An 18,975-nucleotide genomic window follows, 5' to 3' on the forward strand; every position below is an offset into this window, starting at 1 on the left:
ATAGCCATACTGCAATCCCATCTTCTCCATTCTTCTCTTGGGATTTTGGACACACACACACACACACACACACACACACATTTGTCCAGTGAGAGTTTTAAGCTGTGGGTCTAGGACTTGAACTGCAGTCGACTATGTGGAAGTCCAGCAATGTAACCGTTACACCACATGCTGGTCCCCATGAGACAGTTTTTATGGTATTTGATATGTACTGAAAAACTGCCTTCCAGGCTGATGGTGCAAATTAGTAGTCTTCTTAGGTAGAACTGATCAAAGGTGAGTCCATATATTGGAGACTGAGAATATATTGAGTTGCATTAGTTGAATTAGAATGTGTTAAGTCTGTGAATCTGAGATTACAAAACCCAGTGATCAAGCTGCTGAGAAGAAATGGAAAAGGAAGAAGAGACAACCAGTGTTGGTGGTCTGTGGACCCAAAAAGTGAGAGGATAAAGAATCAGGTAAAGTTTGGCAAAATAGAGCAGAAGATACACTAGAGATTGAATTGAACAGACTCCGGTCCTTTACCCCTCCCTTGTGTTAATGAGATTATAATCAGAAATATCATATTCAAATGATGGAGCAATTTAAGGTCCAGCTAAGCCTAATTTGGAAGAAGAGCTAGGGAGTAATTTTGGTGGGCAGAGCTTAATGTGTTCACAAATTATGAGCTCAAATGAAATTATAGGACTCATGTTGAACATTTAGGGTTTATTCTTATGACGGAACATTTCTCTCATACACTGATGACTTGGTCACCATTAGCATAAGTAAACTAATGTTTGTGGGTCCTCATTGCCTCCTCTCTCCTGTGGGATGTGTTCGCTGCTGAGAAGGCAACTCTATACCATAATATGAATATATCCCTCAACCCCAATTCATATGTCCAGTCATTGTAACAGGATTAAGAAGGTTAAAATTTAATCTTGTTATGGTGTAAAATGGTGGGACTTTGGGAAAAATTTAGAGTTAAGGTTGCCAGGATAGGGCTCTCACTGACTTCTCATGACTTGTAAGGGGGAGAAGGGATGAGAATGGCAAACACATGGAACACAGACCACACTCTTCTGGCCAGTGCCATGATGTGACACAGTCAGAAGTCCCCACCAGAAGTGACCTGGACCTTGGAACTCCTACTCTAACTGAATAAAGTCCATTTTTTATTTCAGGTATTTTCTGTTATTAGCCACAAAACAGATGGGAACACCCTCACAGAAGGACACGTGAGTTCACAACTCCCCCGGGGCAGCAGGCCTCAATTTTTGTGGACATTGGGATCTTTTGTATGTATTTTAAAATCTTCCAATTTAATAGTTAGAATGGAAAAATTATGGTTTTAATAGTAGTAATGAATTTAATAATAGTAATGAAAACATTATGGTTTCCATTTTTACTTATTTGATTTCTAGATAATTAAACATTCTTTATAGTATTAATAATTGGGTATTTATTTTGTGTGAATTTTCTCTTCATGTCTTTTGCCTACTTTTCATTTCAAGAGTTCTAGATTGGTAAGACTCCTTTAGGTATGTTTTGAATTATCCTCCAATTTGTCACTTTCACCTTTTAGTTTTTTTAGGGCATCTTAAATATGGAGAAAGTTGTATATCCCTAAACTTTATGTAGTTAAAAACTCACTTAAATATTCAGGAGCCACTTACTTTTTGTTTGTTTGTTTGTTTGTTTTTTTGGAGAGCTTTTTGCTATAGGGTGTGTGTGCTCATCAGAAAGACAGAGAGACAGCGAGAAATCACCCCCCAGGGAGGATGGCCACTCCACAATCCCTTCTCCAGTCTCCTCTCAGGATCTTGGGCACACATGCACACATGCCCAGTGTGAGTTTTAAGCCATTGGGCCTGGGACTCGAACTACGGTCGACTACATGGGAGTCCAGTGACATAGCCATTATGCTAACTGCTGGTCCCTATTTCTTTTTTTCATTAGGTACACATGTGCCATGATCCACACCCAGCCTCAACCAGGCTGAATCTTGTGCACATGTGTACCTGGCACAAGTGTCCCAACACCTCAGAACACAAACTTGAGACCTTCCCATGCGGCTCTAGCATTCCAGAGCATTGTGTTACTGCCACACCGTAGTGGCTGGCCTAGGAGTTATTTATTGACCTACATTTAGTTCTTTTCTGATTTTACTTTCTCACTTTAATGATTTAATAGTGATACTTAGTCTCTGTTTAGTACCAGACAAAGTTAATATTTCTCTTGCTGTCTTATTAAACCATGGTTTCTAGATGTCTGAATAGCGCCTACACTCTTTTTGTATTCTCTGTAGTTGTAGCATATCAAAGGCACAGAAAGTTTTGCTGAACTGCAATAGAACAACCCCTGCCTTCTACTCAGCAACACATTTAGGGTGATGTACCTAATCATTCATGCACTAGGTGCAAGGTATGATCTACTTTGTGTCTACATTAGATGGCGACTGCTGAGATGCCCAGGCCATCTCTTCTGGTTCAGAGATGAGATGGGAAAAAATTAGTGGAGGAAAGAGAAAGGTGAGCATGGAAGGAAAGTTAGAGTCCAACTGGGTTCTCTGGGCTTCCCAGCACCCCAGCTCTGAGCTCAGTTTAGCATGGCCCAGTTATTCAATATCTAAAGGGGAATGCATCGTTAGTGATGAAATTTCCAAAGAGGAACGGTTAAGTTTGCAACCGTCAGCATTAGACTCCAGCTGGGGATTCATTAACAACCTCTGACGAGGGCAAAGGACTCTGCATTTAAATTACAAAATTTAAAAAGAAGATCAATATTCTGAAGGGCTCCTGGACCAGAAAACCAAGGCAGCCCATTACTGAATTTCTGGGAGATTAAAAACAAAAGCTAAAGATGCTCCACAGCACAGCTGGAGGAAGCTGGTTTATGGAAGATTAAACACACAGGCACACACTCACACACACACTCATACACACTTACACACACACACACTCACACACATATTCCTTCGGGGATGATAAGATAGATATTTGGAGCATAAAAGGAAAGGTGATTCTAAGAAAATAGAGAAGGCAGAAAATACGTATAGGAGTGAAAATAAAAGGGACAGAAAAAAATGGATAAAAAATATACCAAAAGTGAGGTAAGAGATCTAGTTTAAGGTTTTAAGAAAAAGCAGAACAAGGCCCAGCCATGCTAGTGTGTGCTAAATGACATTGTTTGGTAGGCTAAAGACACATGGGAGGTGTAGGTTCAAGTCCTCAACCCTAACCCTACCTTAAAAAGCCAGGTGCTATAACATGGGCCTATCTATAGTCCCAGCTACTCAGGAGGCTGAGGCAGGAGGATCACAACACAGTAAGACCCAGTCTAAAGCATCACACACACACACACACACACACACACACACTGAAAAACCTGTTCAGAAAAAATAAAAAGAAAAAGGCAAACAAAAATCTACTGAAAGGGAACTGCCTATAGTCTAGTGGTTAATTTGAAAGGCTAACTATGGCTTGAGTTCTGGCTTTGGCAGCTTGATAAACATGTTGGGCACATGTTTATGGTTTCCCCAAATCCCAACAGGATGGAGAAATGAATGAGAGGAGATTGTGGAGTGACCATACACCATGAGGAGGGTGCTTTTTCCCTCTCTCTTTCTCTGGCAAGTACATATGCCCTCTGACAATTAACTTAAAAGAAAAAAAGAATCTGCTGAAACGGTGGAGAAAGTCAGCTAAAGAGCAAAATGGTATCATTAATGTAAGCAAGCAGCAGTGCAAAGAAAAAGACCCTACTATCTATTGACTACTTATTAAGTGCAAAGCACTGCCGATAGACAATAATCTATCGTATAGGCGTGCTTTTATCTTTTTCTTGTTTTTAACTTTGCTATGGGGCATGTGTTCTTGCCAGAAAGAGACAAAGAGAACGAGAGAGAAGGAAAGTGAGAAAGCACTCCCTAGGGGGGATGGCCGTATCACAGTAATTTCTCCATTCTCTTCTCAGGATTCTGGGCATGAATGCACATGTGTCCAGCATGTTATTCAAGTCTCTGGGTCTGGGATTCAAATGCTAGCAGTTGGTCATGAGAGATCCAGCCATCTCAACCACCATGCCACTGACTGGCCCTTACGTAGGCATTCTATAATCCTCATTTTCCATATAAGGAAATTGAGGCTTAGGGGAGTTAAGTGTCTTATTCCAGCTAATGTGTGGCAGAATCAGGATTTGAATGTAGTTCTGCTTTGTCTCTAGAACTCATGTCCACAATCACCACACAGGGCTTTTTCTTTTTTCTTTTTTTGGAGAGGTTTTTGCTATAGGGCGCATGTGCTCGCCAGACAGACAGACAGAGAGACAGAAAGCGAGAAATCACCCCCCAGGGGGGATGGTCACGCTGCAATTCCTTCTCCTCCATTTTCTTCTCGGGATCTTGGGCATGCATGCACACGCGCCTGGCGTGAGTCTTAAGCCACCGGCTCCGGGACAGGAACAGCGATCAACTACATGGGAGTCCAGCAACATAGCCATTACGCTAACTGCTGGTCCCGCACACAGGGCTTTATTATTGGTTCAGCACCAACACTGTAGGAAGGAAGAGGACCAAAGCAGGAAGTTGTAGGGAGTCAATAAAAGAACATGTTGAGAGTGCATGTGGTGAGGACAAAACACATGAAGTATGAAGGAGCCTGTGCTTTATTGCACTGTGAAATAGATCTTGCCTTAGCCCCTGGGACCAGTGGGTCCCTCAGAGAAGGGACATACAGCCCCTTTCCTTCTCTGCCCTGTCCTATTCCCACCATGGGTCTCAGAAGGTAGAACCTTCCTGGAGCGCGTCCAAAACCATCTGTGTTGGTGCAGAGTCCATGGAACCTGCCAGCATCCACTGTGTGTTTCTCACTGTATTGTCTGTTGCTCCTTTTTCTGATCTGAGAAGAGAATGCTTCTGCTCTATCTGGCCAGTAGGGGCAGCAAAGAGGGATCAATGAGCTCCAGGGAAGGGAAGGAAGGGCAGTAGAATGATAAATAATGGGACTCTGACATTTCTTAAACAAGGTACAGGAAATTGTATATCCAAATGCACTTTATTCTTCAGACTGTCCCACTGAAGGCAGTTGATTTTTCCAGTTATTTTGCCATTGCTAAATGTGGCTCAGGCTTCCTTTTGGAAACTATTTTTAGTCTATTCATGAGCCTCGGGAGGAAAGACAGTTTTCATAGTCAGCCCTTATTTTTCTATAGCACCAATATCAATTTGATCATCCACATTGGCAACCACGTTAAATGAAACTCCCAAATTAAATTTGTTCTTTTTATTTTTTTTTTAAGAGAGATTTTTGCTATCAGGCATGTGTGTTCACCAGAGAGACAGAGAGACAGAATGTGGGAAATCATCCCCCCCCAGGGGGGATGGCCACACCACAATCCCTTCTCTTCCATTCTCCTCTAAGTATTTTGAGCACGCACACATACATGTCCAGTGTGCGTTTGAAGTTGTCGGATTCAGGACTCAAACTGTGGCTGACTAAGTGGGAGTCCAGCAATATAACCATTATGCCATCTGCTGGTCTTTTTGTTCTTAAAGAACAAAGACTTGCCTCAATTCCAAGTCTATGATGGAGGCACACTGGTAGCTCTTACGGAGGAGGAAAAATATAGAAGCTGTTAGTTAACGAGCAATTTTTTCCCCTTAGAGTGTGTGTACTTGCTGGAGACAAAGAGACAGAGACAGTGAGAGGGAAAGTGCCACAATCCCTCCTCCATTTTCCCCTGGGATGTAGGGCGTACATGCATATGTGCCCAGTATTCAAGTCACCAGATTCGGGACTTGAACTGCTGCCTCAGTCAACAAACATCTTTAACCCTATTCATTCAACACCTAGGCACTGTCCAAGGTACTTGGGTGTCAGCTCTGAACAAGACAATCTTGCTAGGCACTGTCCAAGGTATTTGGGTGTCAGCTCTGAACAAGACAATCTTGTCCTTGAGGTGCTTGCACTGGATCAGGGAGAGATAAAAGGCAGCATGGTGTAATGGCCACGACCATGGACTCTGGAACCAGGCTGATGAGTGTTAATTTGGGCTCTCTTATCTGTGAGATGCGTGACTTGACGACTTCCCTCTTCTCTCTCTGCACCTCAGTTCTTCATTTATGATAGGTGGATAGTAATAGAACTTACCTTCTTAATATTTTTTTGTGAGGACTAAGTGGGTTGATATATGCAACATATTATGCACCAGGTCCAAAATGAGTTCTATGTCAGGTGTAGCTCTTACACATCACTTCAAATGGTGCCTTCTCAGTAAGACCTTCCCAATGGCCTCATTTAATGTTGGAGTCCCTTCAGTACTCTCTATCCCCCTTCCCTCTGTATTCTCCTCTATTATTGTGCCCATGTGACAAGCTAAGAAGTTGTGCTGAGTATCTGCAGGGCTGCAGCACTGTCTCTGTTACTGGAGATCTGGCAGTGACTAAAACAAAGATTCCTGCACTCATGTTAAGATTGTCCAGTCAATGCTTATGTGTTGATTGGCTTTAAATAAGCAGACAGAGTGAGTGATCATGACAAGTGCAGTAGGGGTCAAGCAATAATAGGTGAAGACCTAGGAGTGACAATGAATTGTAGCAAGAGGTAGGTCTGGGGTGACTATGATGAGAACTTACTTCAAGTAGTAACAAGGGGATTAAGGAAAACACCAGAGATGAGAAAGTAGAACAAGTATGGATGACATTCTTGATGAGATTGGTTGGGAACAGGAGCAAAGAAATGGGAAATGTATATATACATATTAAGGGTGTAAGGGCCAAGGATAGGTCATTGTTTTTTGATAAATGATTAAAAGTCACGATTATAAGTAGATGCATATAAGCTAGAAATTAAATGGGGTAAGATGAAAGAAAAGGAAAAAGAGAAAAGAGGAGAAGAAGAGAGGAAGAGGAAATAGAAGTAAAATTGCCAAGGTAAGAGGAGATGGGATCCAATAGGCAAAAGGAAGAATTGGCTTCAGGTAGGAACAGGGAGGCTCATTAACCGACTAGTAGGGTAGGCAGGACTGGACGGTGGGGTGCATGTGGGATGCAAATAGGCTGTTATATATGTGATGGCAGGGAGATGTGAGGGTTCTCTCTTAGGCACTTTCATTGTCGGTGAACTACGAGATGTGCTCATTAACTGGGAACGAAGAGAAAAAGAATGTTGGAAGTCTGAGAAGAGAGGAAAACGTGCAATGCAGTTATCACAGGAAGGAGAAGGAAACAATGTACTCCAAGGAGTAGAGGAGGATTTCTAGCCACGCTGAGGGCCTATTTAATATTTGTGGCTGCGAATCTGAAGCAAAACCAGTCAACGAGGTGGGGGAGTTTTCCTCAACCATGTCCAGCTGCTTTGGGACAGGTGTGGAATAAGAACATGGTGGGGGTTTAACTAGAGCTGGGTTTTGTCACTTGGATACAGTGACAGAAGAGTTGAGGAGACTGCACTGGGATGACAAAGTGGTAAAGGAGGAAAGCAAAGATAGGGCACAGGGCGGGATAAATGGGTTTGAGAAAGTAGTTGGCCCAGTTAAACGAAATCTTGATGAAGTTTAAGAACAATTGTAATAAAAGACAAAAACAAAAACAAAAACAAAAAAATGGGTACGAGCAAGTGACGTGGTGGTTTAGGTGTTGGACACTCCCACATGGCTGACCACAGTTTGAGTCCTGGACCTGGTGGCTTGCCTTCTCACTTTCTCTCTCTCTCTGTGTGTCTCTGTCTCTCTCTGGTCAAATTAAAATAAATGAACGAATAAATAAAATTAAATAAATAATTATTAAAAGAAAAAATAACACCTAGAGCAGGTGAATGGGAGGGTAAGAGGTACAAACCAGAGAGTGGGGTGCTTGAAATTCAGACTCTGGAGGTGAGTCCATTGTCGATAAGAGACATCCCGTGGTAGGAACCTGTGAGTGAGTGGATGGATGGGGCAAAAGAAATAATTACAGGAGTAAAGGAGGCCAAGGAACAGAAAGGCCAGGTGTTAGATTGAAGCCATGAAGGAGTAAAGTCATGAGTAAGGCGAGAGAGATGACAAGAAAGAGGCAGAAAAGTCCTAAGATCATTGGGAAATGTTAAAGGGTAATTGTGTGTCAGAAGATGACAGTAACAAGGAAAGAGAACAGATATGGAAATCACATAACTTCAGCTTTGGAAGATTTTGTGTTTTTAAATAATAAAAGAAGTGACTCAAAATGTGCCATTAGGGTGGGGACAACGAGGACAGTCATCCCTCTTTAGGCCCTGGTATACACAGGATGAAGAAAAAAAAAATTTCCCTCGACTCAGGGGTCAGGCAAGTTTCAGCTAGAATTTGGCAGTGAAAGGAAAGTTCAGAGAAGCTAGAGATGAAGCATATTTTCTTGCTGAAGACCATGACTGCCAGGGCACAAGGCAGAAGGACTTTGGAGGGCAGGGATAGTAAATAAAACTCAGATCTGCAATAGCAATGGTGTGAGTGTAAACTATCTGGGAAGCTTGGTGGTTACTTCCAGCGACTCATTGGATAAAAACACAAAAAAATATTCAATTTTTGAAATATGTACGTACTTGAATTAAAAAAACACCCCTCTATCTCATGTTTTAAAAATTAGCCTTTGGACTTGTATGGGGTAGGGATGGGGGTGCTGAGATGTTCTGATGCCTCTTCTATGATCTCAGGCCTTCCCTTGGTGTTAAGATGTCATACCCAGGGACAGTAAATGGTAGATACAGAAATAAATCCAGCTCTGCCTGAGTTTAGCACTAGGCTGCCCTCTGGGGCCAGTGGCAGAAGCTGGAGCAGCTGCTTGACCAACTCGTGACCAGCTACTTGTCTTTAGAAAAGTGTTCTCAAGTAGCCTCAGAGACCCCTGGCATTTGGAAGAGAGACCAGCTGGAGAAAGGCAGAAGCAGAAGCACACTCACACATGGCGCATGGCATCCTCAAAGAGAACCAGGTTCATCACAGTGTTGACTTCATTGTGGTTCTCCAAGGCTTCCACCAGAGTCTGGGTCAAAAGTTCCCACGACTGAACTGGCATGTACTTGGGCTCCCCAATGCCATTTGCAAAGTGGCAATACATGTTCAGCCTTCGGGTTTGCTCCACAGTGTCTTCAGTGTCCTGGTGATGAGACATAGGAACAAGGACCCTCCTTACTGATCTCCAGTTGTGGTTTCACACAGAGTGGAGACGCTCATTTGCCTTTTGTCTCTGCAAACTCCCTGAAGACTAAGTATCAGTGCTGTGTCCAACACTTCCTCCCTCTTGAGAAGCCCTTATAAAGTGGATGCTTAATATTCATTTACTTGCTCCATGAAGTCACAGATAATGTTCATTATTCCTTGGGGCAAGGGATGGGAAATGGGAGGTGGGCTGCTCACATGCACAGTGACAGGGCAGCGGTGAGCAGAGGAGTGGGTGGAGACCCAGGGGTGGATTTCTCTAGGCAAGGGCTCTTTCACCAGGGTTGGATAAAGGAGGTCACAGCCTAGAGGCCTGCCTCCCCAACAGTCATCCCAACAGCTCTTGCTCCCAATACACAGTAGTGTTGTAACACACCCTTTCCTATTTTCTGCAAGATTGGACACTATTGATCGCCAGCCCTGACCTCACAGGCTCTGTCCAGAGGCCTTGGTTTTTGAAGAATGCAACCAGCCATCCTGGAGTGACTGGCTTATTTATGACACATTGGTAATCTTAAAACATTTATGGTAGAACCCCCTACTCACAAACGTTCATAAGGATTTGGGCTTACTCTGGGTAAAATCTCACCCTTAGGATATATGTTACCTAATGTTGAATAAACACTGACTCGGTTTAAAGATATGGAATCTCTGCCTCCTCATTATCAATTTATCCTCCAAGTATTAAGGAGGCTACTAAATTTTTATTTTCATGTAAGAGGAGACAGAAAGGAACTACTTGTCAAAATCCTGAGACTTTAGGTAGGAAGAAAGGTCATAGGAAAGAAGTCTAAGAAAGAACAGGTTTTCTAAGACACAAGTAGGAAGTTACACCAGCATAAGGAAGGGTTCCTGCCTGCCGAAAGTTCAGACTGGAAGCCCTACCTGGGAGAGAGGTAGCCAGGATGGTGTCCCAGCAGGGACATTATTTAGGGCATAAGTCGCTTGGTAGCTTTGTAAGCTCATGGAACAAAATTAGCCTGGCGTAGAGAAAAGTGAGGATGACAGAAACTTCTGTAAAGAAACCCAGACTGTTTCCTGGGTATGAGAAGAAAATACTGCAAAAGGTTAAATATCAAAGTTTTTTTTTATCTTGAAGATGGTTTCAGGGCCACAGGAAATCCTTACATTTTTCTGTTCACCAGTCAGTCATGATAAACAGTCAGACATTTGGATAAGATGCAAATGCAGTGCAGGAGGGTTACTCTAGCTAGGTCAGGAAAACCTACAGCAAAGTAAAGCAGAATGCTTTCCCCACTTTGAAAATGGGCTAACATACTGGGAATCCATTCTGACAGCAGTCAATTTATAAAAACGATCTAGAAGAGGAGGGACTCATGTGTGGTTTTGAAAAGTTTGCTCTACACAGAGTCTTTGATGAACAGAACAACAAGTCTCAGATTTCATGATCAGAGCCATGCTGTGTAAAGGGAGCGAGAAAACCAACCAATGTAGTGAATCAAAGATTCCTTAATAGTGACACCGTATCACACAGGGCCCTGAATCAGAGAACTTTAAGCTTTTAATGGTGGAAACAGGATGGCATCACTTCCTTTGGTGACAATTTTTCCTTGATATCAGTGTTCAGATTTGGTATAGCCTAAAGTATTGCAGGCTGCCATTTCGAATGTTGTGGGGAAGAAGAAAGACAATATTAATTAAACCTTTTGTCTACAGAGAAAAGATGTGCTTTAGTATACAGAGTCATACAGGGACCTCTGTTTCAAAGACTGAGTGATACTACTCTAAAGGGCTAACTCAGGACAGCTCATGAAGCCAGCCAAGGCTCATCTGCGGATCTAACAATGAATATGTAAAATGGACAACTCTACAATATTCAGGAAGAGGCGTGTAGGATGTGAGTGTTCCAAGCACTGGGCCCCATAGAAGTGAGGAGAGAAGTAATAGAAGAGTTTAGAACATTTGGCCTAGTAAAAATGCAGATTGAAATAAATTATTTAAAATGCTGTTCAAACATTCAAAAGCTATGATGTAGGTTGGGATGGACTGTAAATATCTTTAGAGGTAGACTCAGGATGTTCTTAGGAAAAGATATGGAGCTAAGCTAAATGAGGTGTGCCTAAGGACAACATGGCATGCTTCATTTGATTATTTCCGAGTTCAAGAGAGGACAGGCCAGCGGTATGCGGGGCTGTGGTCAATGGAAGGTTCACACCTGACTGTGGGGTAATTCTGATGCCAAGAAATGTAATACATCTCAGGCTGTGTTAATATATCAGTGTTTCCCAAGGCATAATTCAAGCTCTGCTCATTCTGTACATAATTAATAGGTTGCATAAAAGGCAAAAAGAGCTAGGGTCTAATACATTTAAGAAATAATATGAGATTTAGTGCTATTCAAGATTTTAGAGCTTTAATGAGCCAATGCAGTATGATTTCTAAGAGAGAGATATGATTTGAAGCATTTTCTCAACTCATTTAGTCATAGATGTCTTCTTCCCAAGGAGTATCTTGTAGTACAACTGTGTAGCAGGATGCATTTTGGGAAACACAGTCCCAAAACTAGTACATACAAAAAGGGAAATGATAATCTTGTTTTGGTCAGATTCTAGCTGGGTTTGTGAGGAAAGCTGGGCACCACAGTTTCAGAGGAAATGGCAATCGAAATGATGTTGAGTTTCCCTGGGTGTGAGACCAACTCTGATAAGAAATGGCTAAGAGGAAATGGCTGAGGTTATTTACACTGAGAGCACAGTGTAAAAAAATATATTCTGAAAGCAAAAAATTATATCTGACAGCCTGTAGACCTAGAGTTGGCGGACAGGAAAGCAAATTTTAAACCATTGCTTGAATAAATGTCCATTCTTTAACATTACTATAAATGCTCAAAATTTCAAAATAGTTTCAAATTTCCAGTCATTAACAGTTTTAAAATGGTTGCCTTGGGAAAGATGAGATCGTGCGTCCCAGGGAAGCTGGAGTGTCATCTGAAATGGCCAATATGGGAAATGCTACTGAGGAGACTCAGTATCCTATGTGCACTCAAATCAGATGATGTCTACGGACCTTCTCAACACTGAGATTCTTTCTTTCTTTTTTTTTTTTTTTTTAGTTTATTTATTTATTTTTTTTCATTAAGAAAAAGACAGAGAAACAGACTGAGAGATAGGCACCCCAACAGAGTTCTCAGGCTACAACCATCCTCAGTCTCACCCAGCTTGGATTGTTGGCTTATGTGCATGTGTCTGGCATGCAAAGGTGGTCCTGGGACTCCAGGACCCATTGCATTACTGCTGCACCACGGCCCGGTCCTCAACACTGCAATGCCATGATTAATTTGTATCTATTTTTACCCCTGAATTTTCCCCCTAGGCAAAATGATGATAGAATCTCTTCCTTACCTAATCTCTGGCCTTTCCCAGTTCATTGGCTAGATTTTTATCCTTAGAGCCATTATTCACATAATTTTCATTACTTTTCAAATGTGAAAAAAAATTCACAGGGCAATACTCACATCAAAAATTTTCTTGACAACCTCTGTCTGAATTTTATCAAAAAGATCAAGGTCCTTTTCTTCCACCATCTTATCCCGATAAACCCGATTTGATTCATGCAGGTAGAGCTTCACTAGGTCCTGTGTGGATTTTATACATTCCACTGTGGAGAAGAGAATGCCCTTCAAGGAGAACAGACAAAAAAGTAACATTAACAACAATTCAGAAATAGCTAAGAGAGGAACCCGCAGTTGGCATAATGGCTATGTCGCTGGACTCTCATGTAGTTGACCATGGTTCGAGTCCCAGACCCGGTAGCTTAAACTCATGCACATGTGCATGTGTGCCCAAGATCCTGAGAGGAGAATGGATTGTGGCATGGCCATGGGGAGACGGGTTTGTGCCTGGCCATCCCCCTGGGGGGGGGGTTTCTTGCTGTCTCTTTGTCTCTCTCTGTCTTTCTGGCAAGCACATGCGGCCTATAGCAAAAACTTCTCAAAAAAGAAAAGAAAAGAAATAGTTAAGATAACTTTCAATACTATGAGAGAAAGCTTTCAATTCAGAAACAGCTAAGAGAATTTTGAATAGCTAAAAGAACTTTCTGGAACTTTTTTTTTTTTTAATTTTTTTAACAACGTGGGTGACGCATGCCTCACAGAAGAGGATGTAATTCTTTTTTTTTTTTTTTAGAGAGCGAGATTTTTGCTACAGGGTATGTACATTCACTGAAGAGACAGAGAGACAGAAAGAGAAAAATCACTCCCCAGGGGAGATGGGCACACCACTATCCCTTCTCCTCTATTCTCCTCTTCAATTTTTGGGCACACATACACCCGTGCCCAGTGTGTTATAAGTTGCCGGGTCCAGGACTTGACTGCGGTTGATAATGTGGGAGTCCAGCAATGTAACCATCACACCATCTGCTGGTCCCAAAAGGATATAATTCTAATGGAGAGGGAGCTTGTAGAGAAAGATCCAGGCATTGGAAGAGGACAGCTGTGACTTCAAAACTGTCACCAAACACATAGCAACTGTGTCACTTTGGGCAAGGTACATAACATCTCTGACCCTCAGTTTGCTCACTTTTCAAACAAGAATAACAATATTGAACTTCTAAAGTTATTGAAGTAATTCAAATTAATAAAGGAAACTAGTACTGCTCATCTCAAACACACAATAAATTGACACTGTTTTGTGCTCATTATGAAAAAAGCCAACTACAACAATTATAATTCATTGAGGTCAGTTATATGACCGATGCTAGATTAGATGCTTTGCCAGACAATGCTTATTTAATCTTCATAACAATACTATGAGATAATTTTTACATTTTGATTCCACAGGTGCCATTTTGAAAACTACTCTAGTTAAGCTACCACTGGGGTGCTTCTGGTGAAAGGAAATTCCCCCTTTAGTTTTTGTCACTATGAGCAATGGCACTTGGATCAAATGACGTTGCCTCCTCTTTTTCTTTTGGGAAATGTAAATAGTAACTCTCTTGCCCTCTTCCACCCTCTGCTCACCCCACCCCCCTTTCCTGCCACACACCATAGTGTTGCAATAAGATTTAAGAGAGGGATTGTGTGGTTTAAAAAACAAACTAATAAAAACAAAACAAAACAAAAAACATTTTTTCTCAATTAATGCTCAATAAATGGGAGCTAATCATGAGTAAACAAACTTGGCCACTGTCCAGGTCTGCAGGCTGCAGAGCTGTGGGCTTTCCAGGCTTAGAGCTGAATCTTTCTTGTTGAAGCAACAATATCGTCATACACTGAGTTTCTGCGTTAGAAGTCCAGACAGGCAGGACAGAATGGCATGGTGGAAGGGCACCAGGCTAGGGACCTGAAGCCTAAGTTCCAGGCTCTTCACTGGCTGGCTGTGTGCTCCTAGGACAACCTTTGTGCTCTCTGTGGTCTCTGTCTCTTTTTAAAATGGATAGTGCTTGGGAGCCACGTTGGTTTCTGGAGTTGGTTTCATGCAGCGGGGCTTAGTGGCTTCCTTTACTGGCTCCCCTTCTTTAAGCCTCTCTGGTAAATAACTCTTAGCTCTCTGAACAAGTGTTTGGCAGACTTCTGTTCCTTATAACTGAGAGTCCATGCTAGAACAGGCTGGCTCTATGTCCTTGGGAGTCTCGGTCTTTGCTATTTGAGGCTCTTTGGGGTCATACCTGCACAAGCAGAGCCTAGGGCATATTACATTGAATTGCATATCACTTTACAGTATATTACATTGGTTTTTTTTTTTTTTCAAAAGGGAATGCCATGCATGTTAGTCAATACAGAGACATTAAAATCCCTACTTCATCATTCAATCTCTTTTCACTGTTTTTCCCAATCATCATTATTATTATTTCAATTATATTTTTAACCAGTCAAGCACTATTTCTTATTTTCCTTGTAAAAAGACTTTACCCATCATGAAATAATTCTCAGACCAATCCCATTGAGACTACTATACACAACATCATTAATAGGTAATAAACCATATCTGTGTCCCACTAATTTCATGCCTCTCTATTTGCTCTCTTGCTATCTTTCTCTATACTCTTCTCTTCACTCCCCCATTCCACACTGTCTTATCCTCATTAAGTATTTTCACTGCTTTTATGTCCAAATGGAGGTTATATTGCTCCCCAATCACATCACTTTGACGCTTCCCTATCGGTGTGGCCTCTGCTTATGTAAAAGGTGTTCTTCCCTCAATAATAGCTCAGTGTTGTATTGGGAAAGGATCTCTCTGAAAAGGAGTTTCTGCAGAGTGTTGTCCAGGTTGGGAGAGTTGTGGGCCCTGCTGCATGAGGATGCTGTACCTGAGAAGGGGCAGATGTGGCCTGCATATGGCATCTTGGGAGGATTACGATATGGTTTTTTGAGGAAGCACAACTATCTCGCATGGTCTGGGAGACATTCTCTTTGATCCCAAGAATAATAGGTGTGCCACTAGGGTTTAAAATAGGTTTTTCTTTCTTGTACCATTTTCCCATCTAGGCCTTCTGGAATCACTATATAACTTCATCTCCAAGATGCTAAGCCCTCTTTCATGGTCAGGAGCCAACTCAGAAATGCTTGCTGAAATATAATTCAATTTGTGAACATAACTCTCTTTTGTTCAGGTCCTTCCTCATGGAGCCCACAGCTCTCTGTTGCCTGTTTAGGTTCCTGATGTCATATGTTTTGCTTCTTTCTTTTTTTTTTTTTTTTGGAGAGGTTTTTGCCATAGGGTGCGTGTGCTCGCCAGACAGACAGAGAGAGAGAGACAGAAAGTGAGAAATCACTCCCCAGGGGGGATGGCCACTCCGCAATCCCTTCTCCTCCATTCTCCTCTGGGGATCTTGGGCACACACACACGCCCGACGTGAGTTTTAAGCCACCGGGTTCGGGACGCGAACCGTGGTAGACTACATGGGAGTCCAGCGACATAGCCATTGCACTAACTGCTGGTCTCCAGGTTCCTGATGTCATATGGACTGCCTAGGACTAAGAGTCTGGCCTTAACTAATTAATTTATTAAGAATGAGAACATCTGGATCACCACTAAGTCTTGTAGAATGTCTCAGAGCAGATGAACTCACCTGAAAAATGTTGGCGAAATCTCGGAGATTGAAGATGTAGTGGAATTTGATCGCAGTGGGTAGAAATGTGGACGCAATTTTCTTGTGGAAGGTGAGGGCCAGATTGATCAGCTGGGAGACAGATTTCTGCAAAGATGCTGGGAAATTTCCAAGCACCAGATGCTGAGTCAGGATGGTGCTGTAGATGGAGGACAGGGCATCTGCTCCCGGGAAGGAGAGGACGAACACACTGAAGTGACGCTGTGCAAGGAAACAGGCATGTTGGAGAAACCATGAGCTGGACACAGGATACCATGGAACAAACACCATTTCTTCTGGATTTGCATAAGATCATCAGATTGTCCATTCTGATCACGCTTCTCATGCTCCACCCAAATTTAACTTCAGTCTAAAATAACTTGGGGAGTGATTGGCTTTGGACCTCTGGTCAAAGATGGCCGCCTGGGGCATTAGAAAGAGAACTGAACTTGGATTAGGAGAATCTGAATTTGATACTGAGTATACACATGACCTTGGGAAGGCCACTCCATCTCCCTACAGTTCTTTCATCTGAAGTTGAACCAGATAAGCTCTATGACCCCTTCCAGCTCTAAAAGTTACCTGACTCAAGCACTACAAATTTCTCTGTCCCCCCAACAAGACAAGTGGGCATCCTGTCTGATTCACCACCTGAGATACTCGAAGGGGAAAGGCCAGTTATCACTTACAATCAAGGGGCATCAGGTGGTCTCAGGGGCCAGGGACCCTGGCTCCTCCTATACCTGAAGTCGTGGGTTGATGGTGAAGCTGCCTGCAGTGGGGTTCATACAGGAAATGTACTGTACATTCATGATCTCCTTCAAGGACAGCTTGTTCCGATCGTACCTGGAACAGTCAGAAAGCATGGGTGAGAGCTGTGTGAGGGCTGAGGCAGGTGAGGACTCTGTCAAGGTGAAGTAGGATATGCCGTGTTTTTTGTGTGTTTGGGTGGTAGAAGAAATTTAGATTCACTGGTAGAGACTGCCTGGCACAAATTTCTGATGGACCCAGTACTGGTGGAAACAGAATAAGAAGGAGAGACACCAGGATGGACTAAGGAGTAGGGGGGGTGGGGGGAGGCGGTTGTCATCCGTAAGGAAGACAGTCTTTCCTAAGGGAGGATGTGGTCAACCACATCTGGTGCTGCAGAAAACATAAGAAAGATAACGACGCAAAAAGGGTCTCTTGGATTCCCCAGTAACAGTGCAGTTAGTAAACTAGCAAGGACAGTGTAGTAAGTAGAGAGAACAGAAATAGAATAGTAGTGGAATGATGCGTGAATGGGAGATGAGGAAGCCGAGGAGAGAAATTTGCTTATGTAGAGATAAGGAAATAGAATAGTGATTAGCAAATGATTTATTGGAGGCCAATAGGTGGTGTGGTGGCTAAGGTGGTTAAGGCGTTGGACTCCCACATAGCCAACTGTGGTTCGAGTCCCGAACCTGGTGGTTCGCTTTTCCCTCTCTCTCTGTTTCTCTCCAGTGAGTGCATGAGCTCTAGAGCAAATTAAAAAAAATAATACAAAATTTAATTTAAAAAAAGAAAATGCTTTCTTTTTCTTTTTTTTTTTAACACAGAAGAATTTCATGTACAGTTAGTGCATGTTAGCAAAGAAGTCAGCACAGGGATAGCAGAACTACTTGATAAAGAGAGGATTTCAGAAACTGAGGAGGAGGAGAATCAAGATGCTGGTGGATGGCTCAGCCTTAGGTAGGATGTGACAGGAGGGGAGAAAAGAATGTGCAAAAACATTAAGCGTACAAAAGGTAAGTGTTATCAATGTGGAAGCAAGAAAGTGAGACAGCATCTGTGCTCTCTGTGAAGGCCGGGCCAGCAGCTGAGGTGGGGTGGGAAGTTTGGGAGGGAGGGGATGGTATGGCATAGGCGTTTCTGACAGTAGACCTGTAAATAGATTAAGACAATGTGATAAAATTCCCAGGAAACCTCTGCTTCTATTTAAGATTCGTGACTATAAATCTAAGTATAACTAGCTAGCTTGACTCTTGTCTTTTCCCAGTATAGTTCAACTCAAATATCAGTGTGGAGACTGTGGATGATTGCACATGGCAGCCTCCAACAGAGTATGATGGGATCTGAGCAACTCAAGTTACCTCGCAACTCTGCTTGTTCTCTTTCAATTCTCTCTTCCCACTCTCTGCTTCTTCTCAGCAGCTGGTTCCACGTGAGTAAGAAGGCGAGACAACATTGTCTCCAATCACTGAATTGACTTCTTTTTTTCTCCTTGGAAAGCTCAGACCTTTTGCTATTAAAAACTATGGTTGCAGGGCCAGGCAGTGGCACAGCAAAAATGCAACAAGAATCACATGAGAAAGGTCCTGGGTTTGCGTCTTAGAACCTCCCTGAGCAAGGTGGACACTTGCATGCCTATGATCGATCCCGGCTGACTAAGACTGGGTGGATCATGACATGAAGATCCTGTTGGGGATACTTCTATCTCTGTTTCTTTCTCATGGAAGAAATAAGAAACTTATTAAAACAAACAAACAAACAAACAAACAAAAAACTATACTGTTGCAAGAGATACTCCCAGCCCCAGTGAGTTGCCCTAAAGAGAGCAAGACTGTGAGGGTCTGCAGAAGCCCGGGTGCTATGCGGCACGGTAAATGTTACTGCAGCACCTGCTCTGTGCTGTGGGGTCACGGTGGGGAAGATGGTTAATTCTGCTTTGGGAGCATTGAGGAGGCTTCCAAAGAAAGCTCCTTTTGAGATGTCTTGAAGAAAAAAAGCAGACTTTCTTTCTTAGATAAGAAC

At 42.6% G+C, this 18,975-nt stretch overlaps 1 protein-coding gene across 1 annotated transcript in view; it reads right to left on the reverse strand.

Moving 5' to 3' along the window:
• The window catches only part of DNAH9 (dynein axonemal heavy chain 9), a gene marked incomplete at its 5' end in the record, with an annotated part of 330,910 nt that overhangs the window by 164,064 nt on the left and 147,871 nt on the right, over nt 1-18,975 (reverse strand). Inside the window, 4 exon segments of the mRNA XM_014590899.1 lie at nt 8,898-9,094; nt 12,632-12,793; nt 16,186-16,425; nt 16,947-17,049. Coding sequence (XP_014446385.1) covers nt 8,898-9,094; nt 12,632-12,793; nt 16,186-16,425; nt 16,947-17,049 — 702 coding nt within the window.

This window comes from Tupaia chinensis, unplaced genomic scaffold, assembly GCF_000334495.1.
Source record: "Tupaia chinensis unplaced genomic scaffold, TupChi_1.0 Scaffold000495_1, whole genome shotgun sequence".
Lineage (NCBI taxonomy): Eukaryota > Metazoa > Chordata > Mammalia > Scandentia > Tupaiidae > Tupaia > Tupaia belangeri.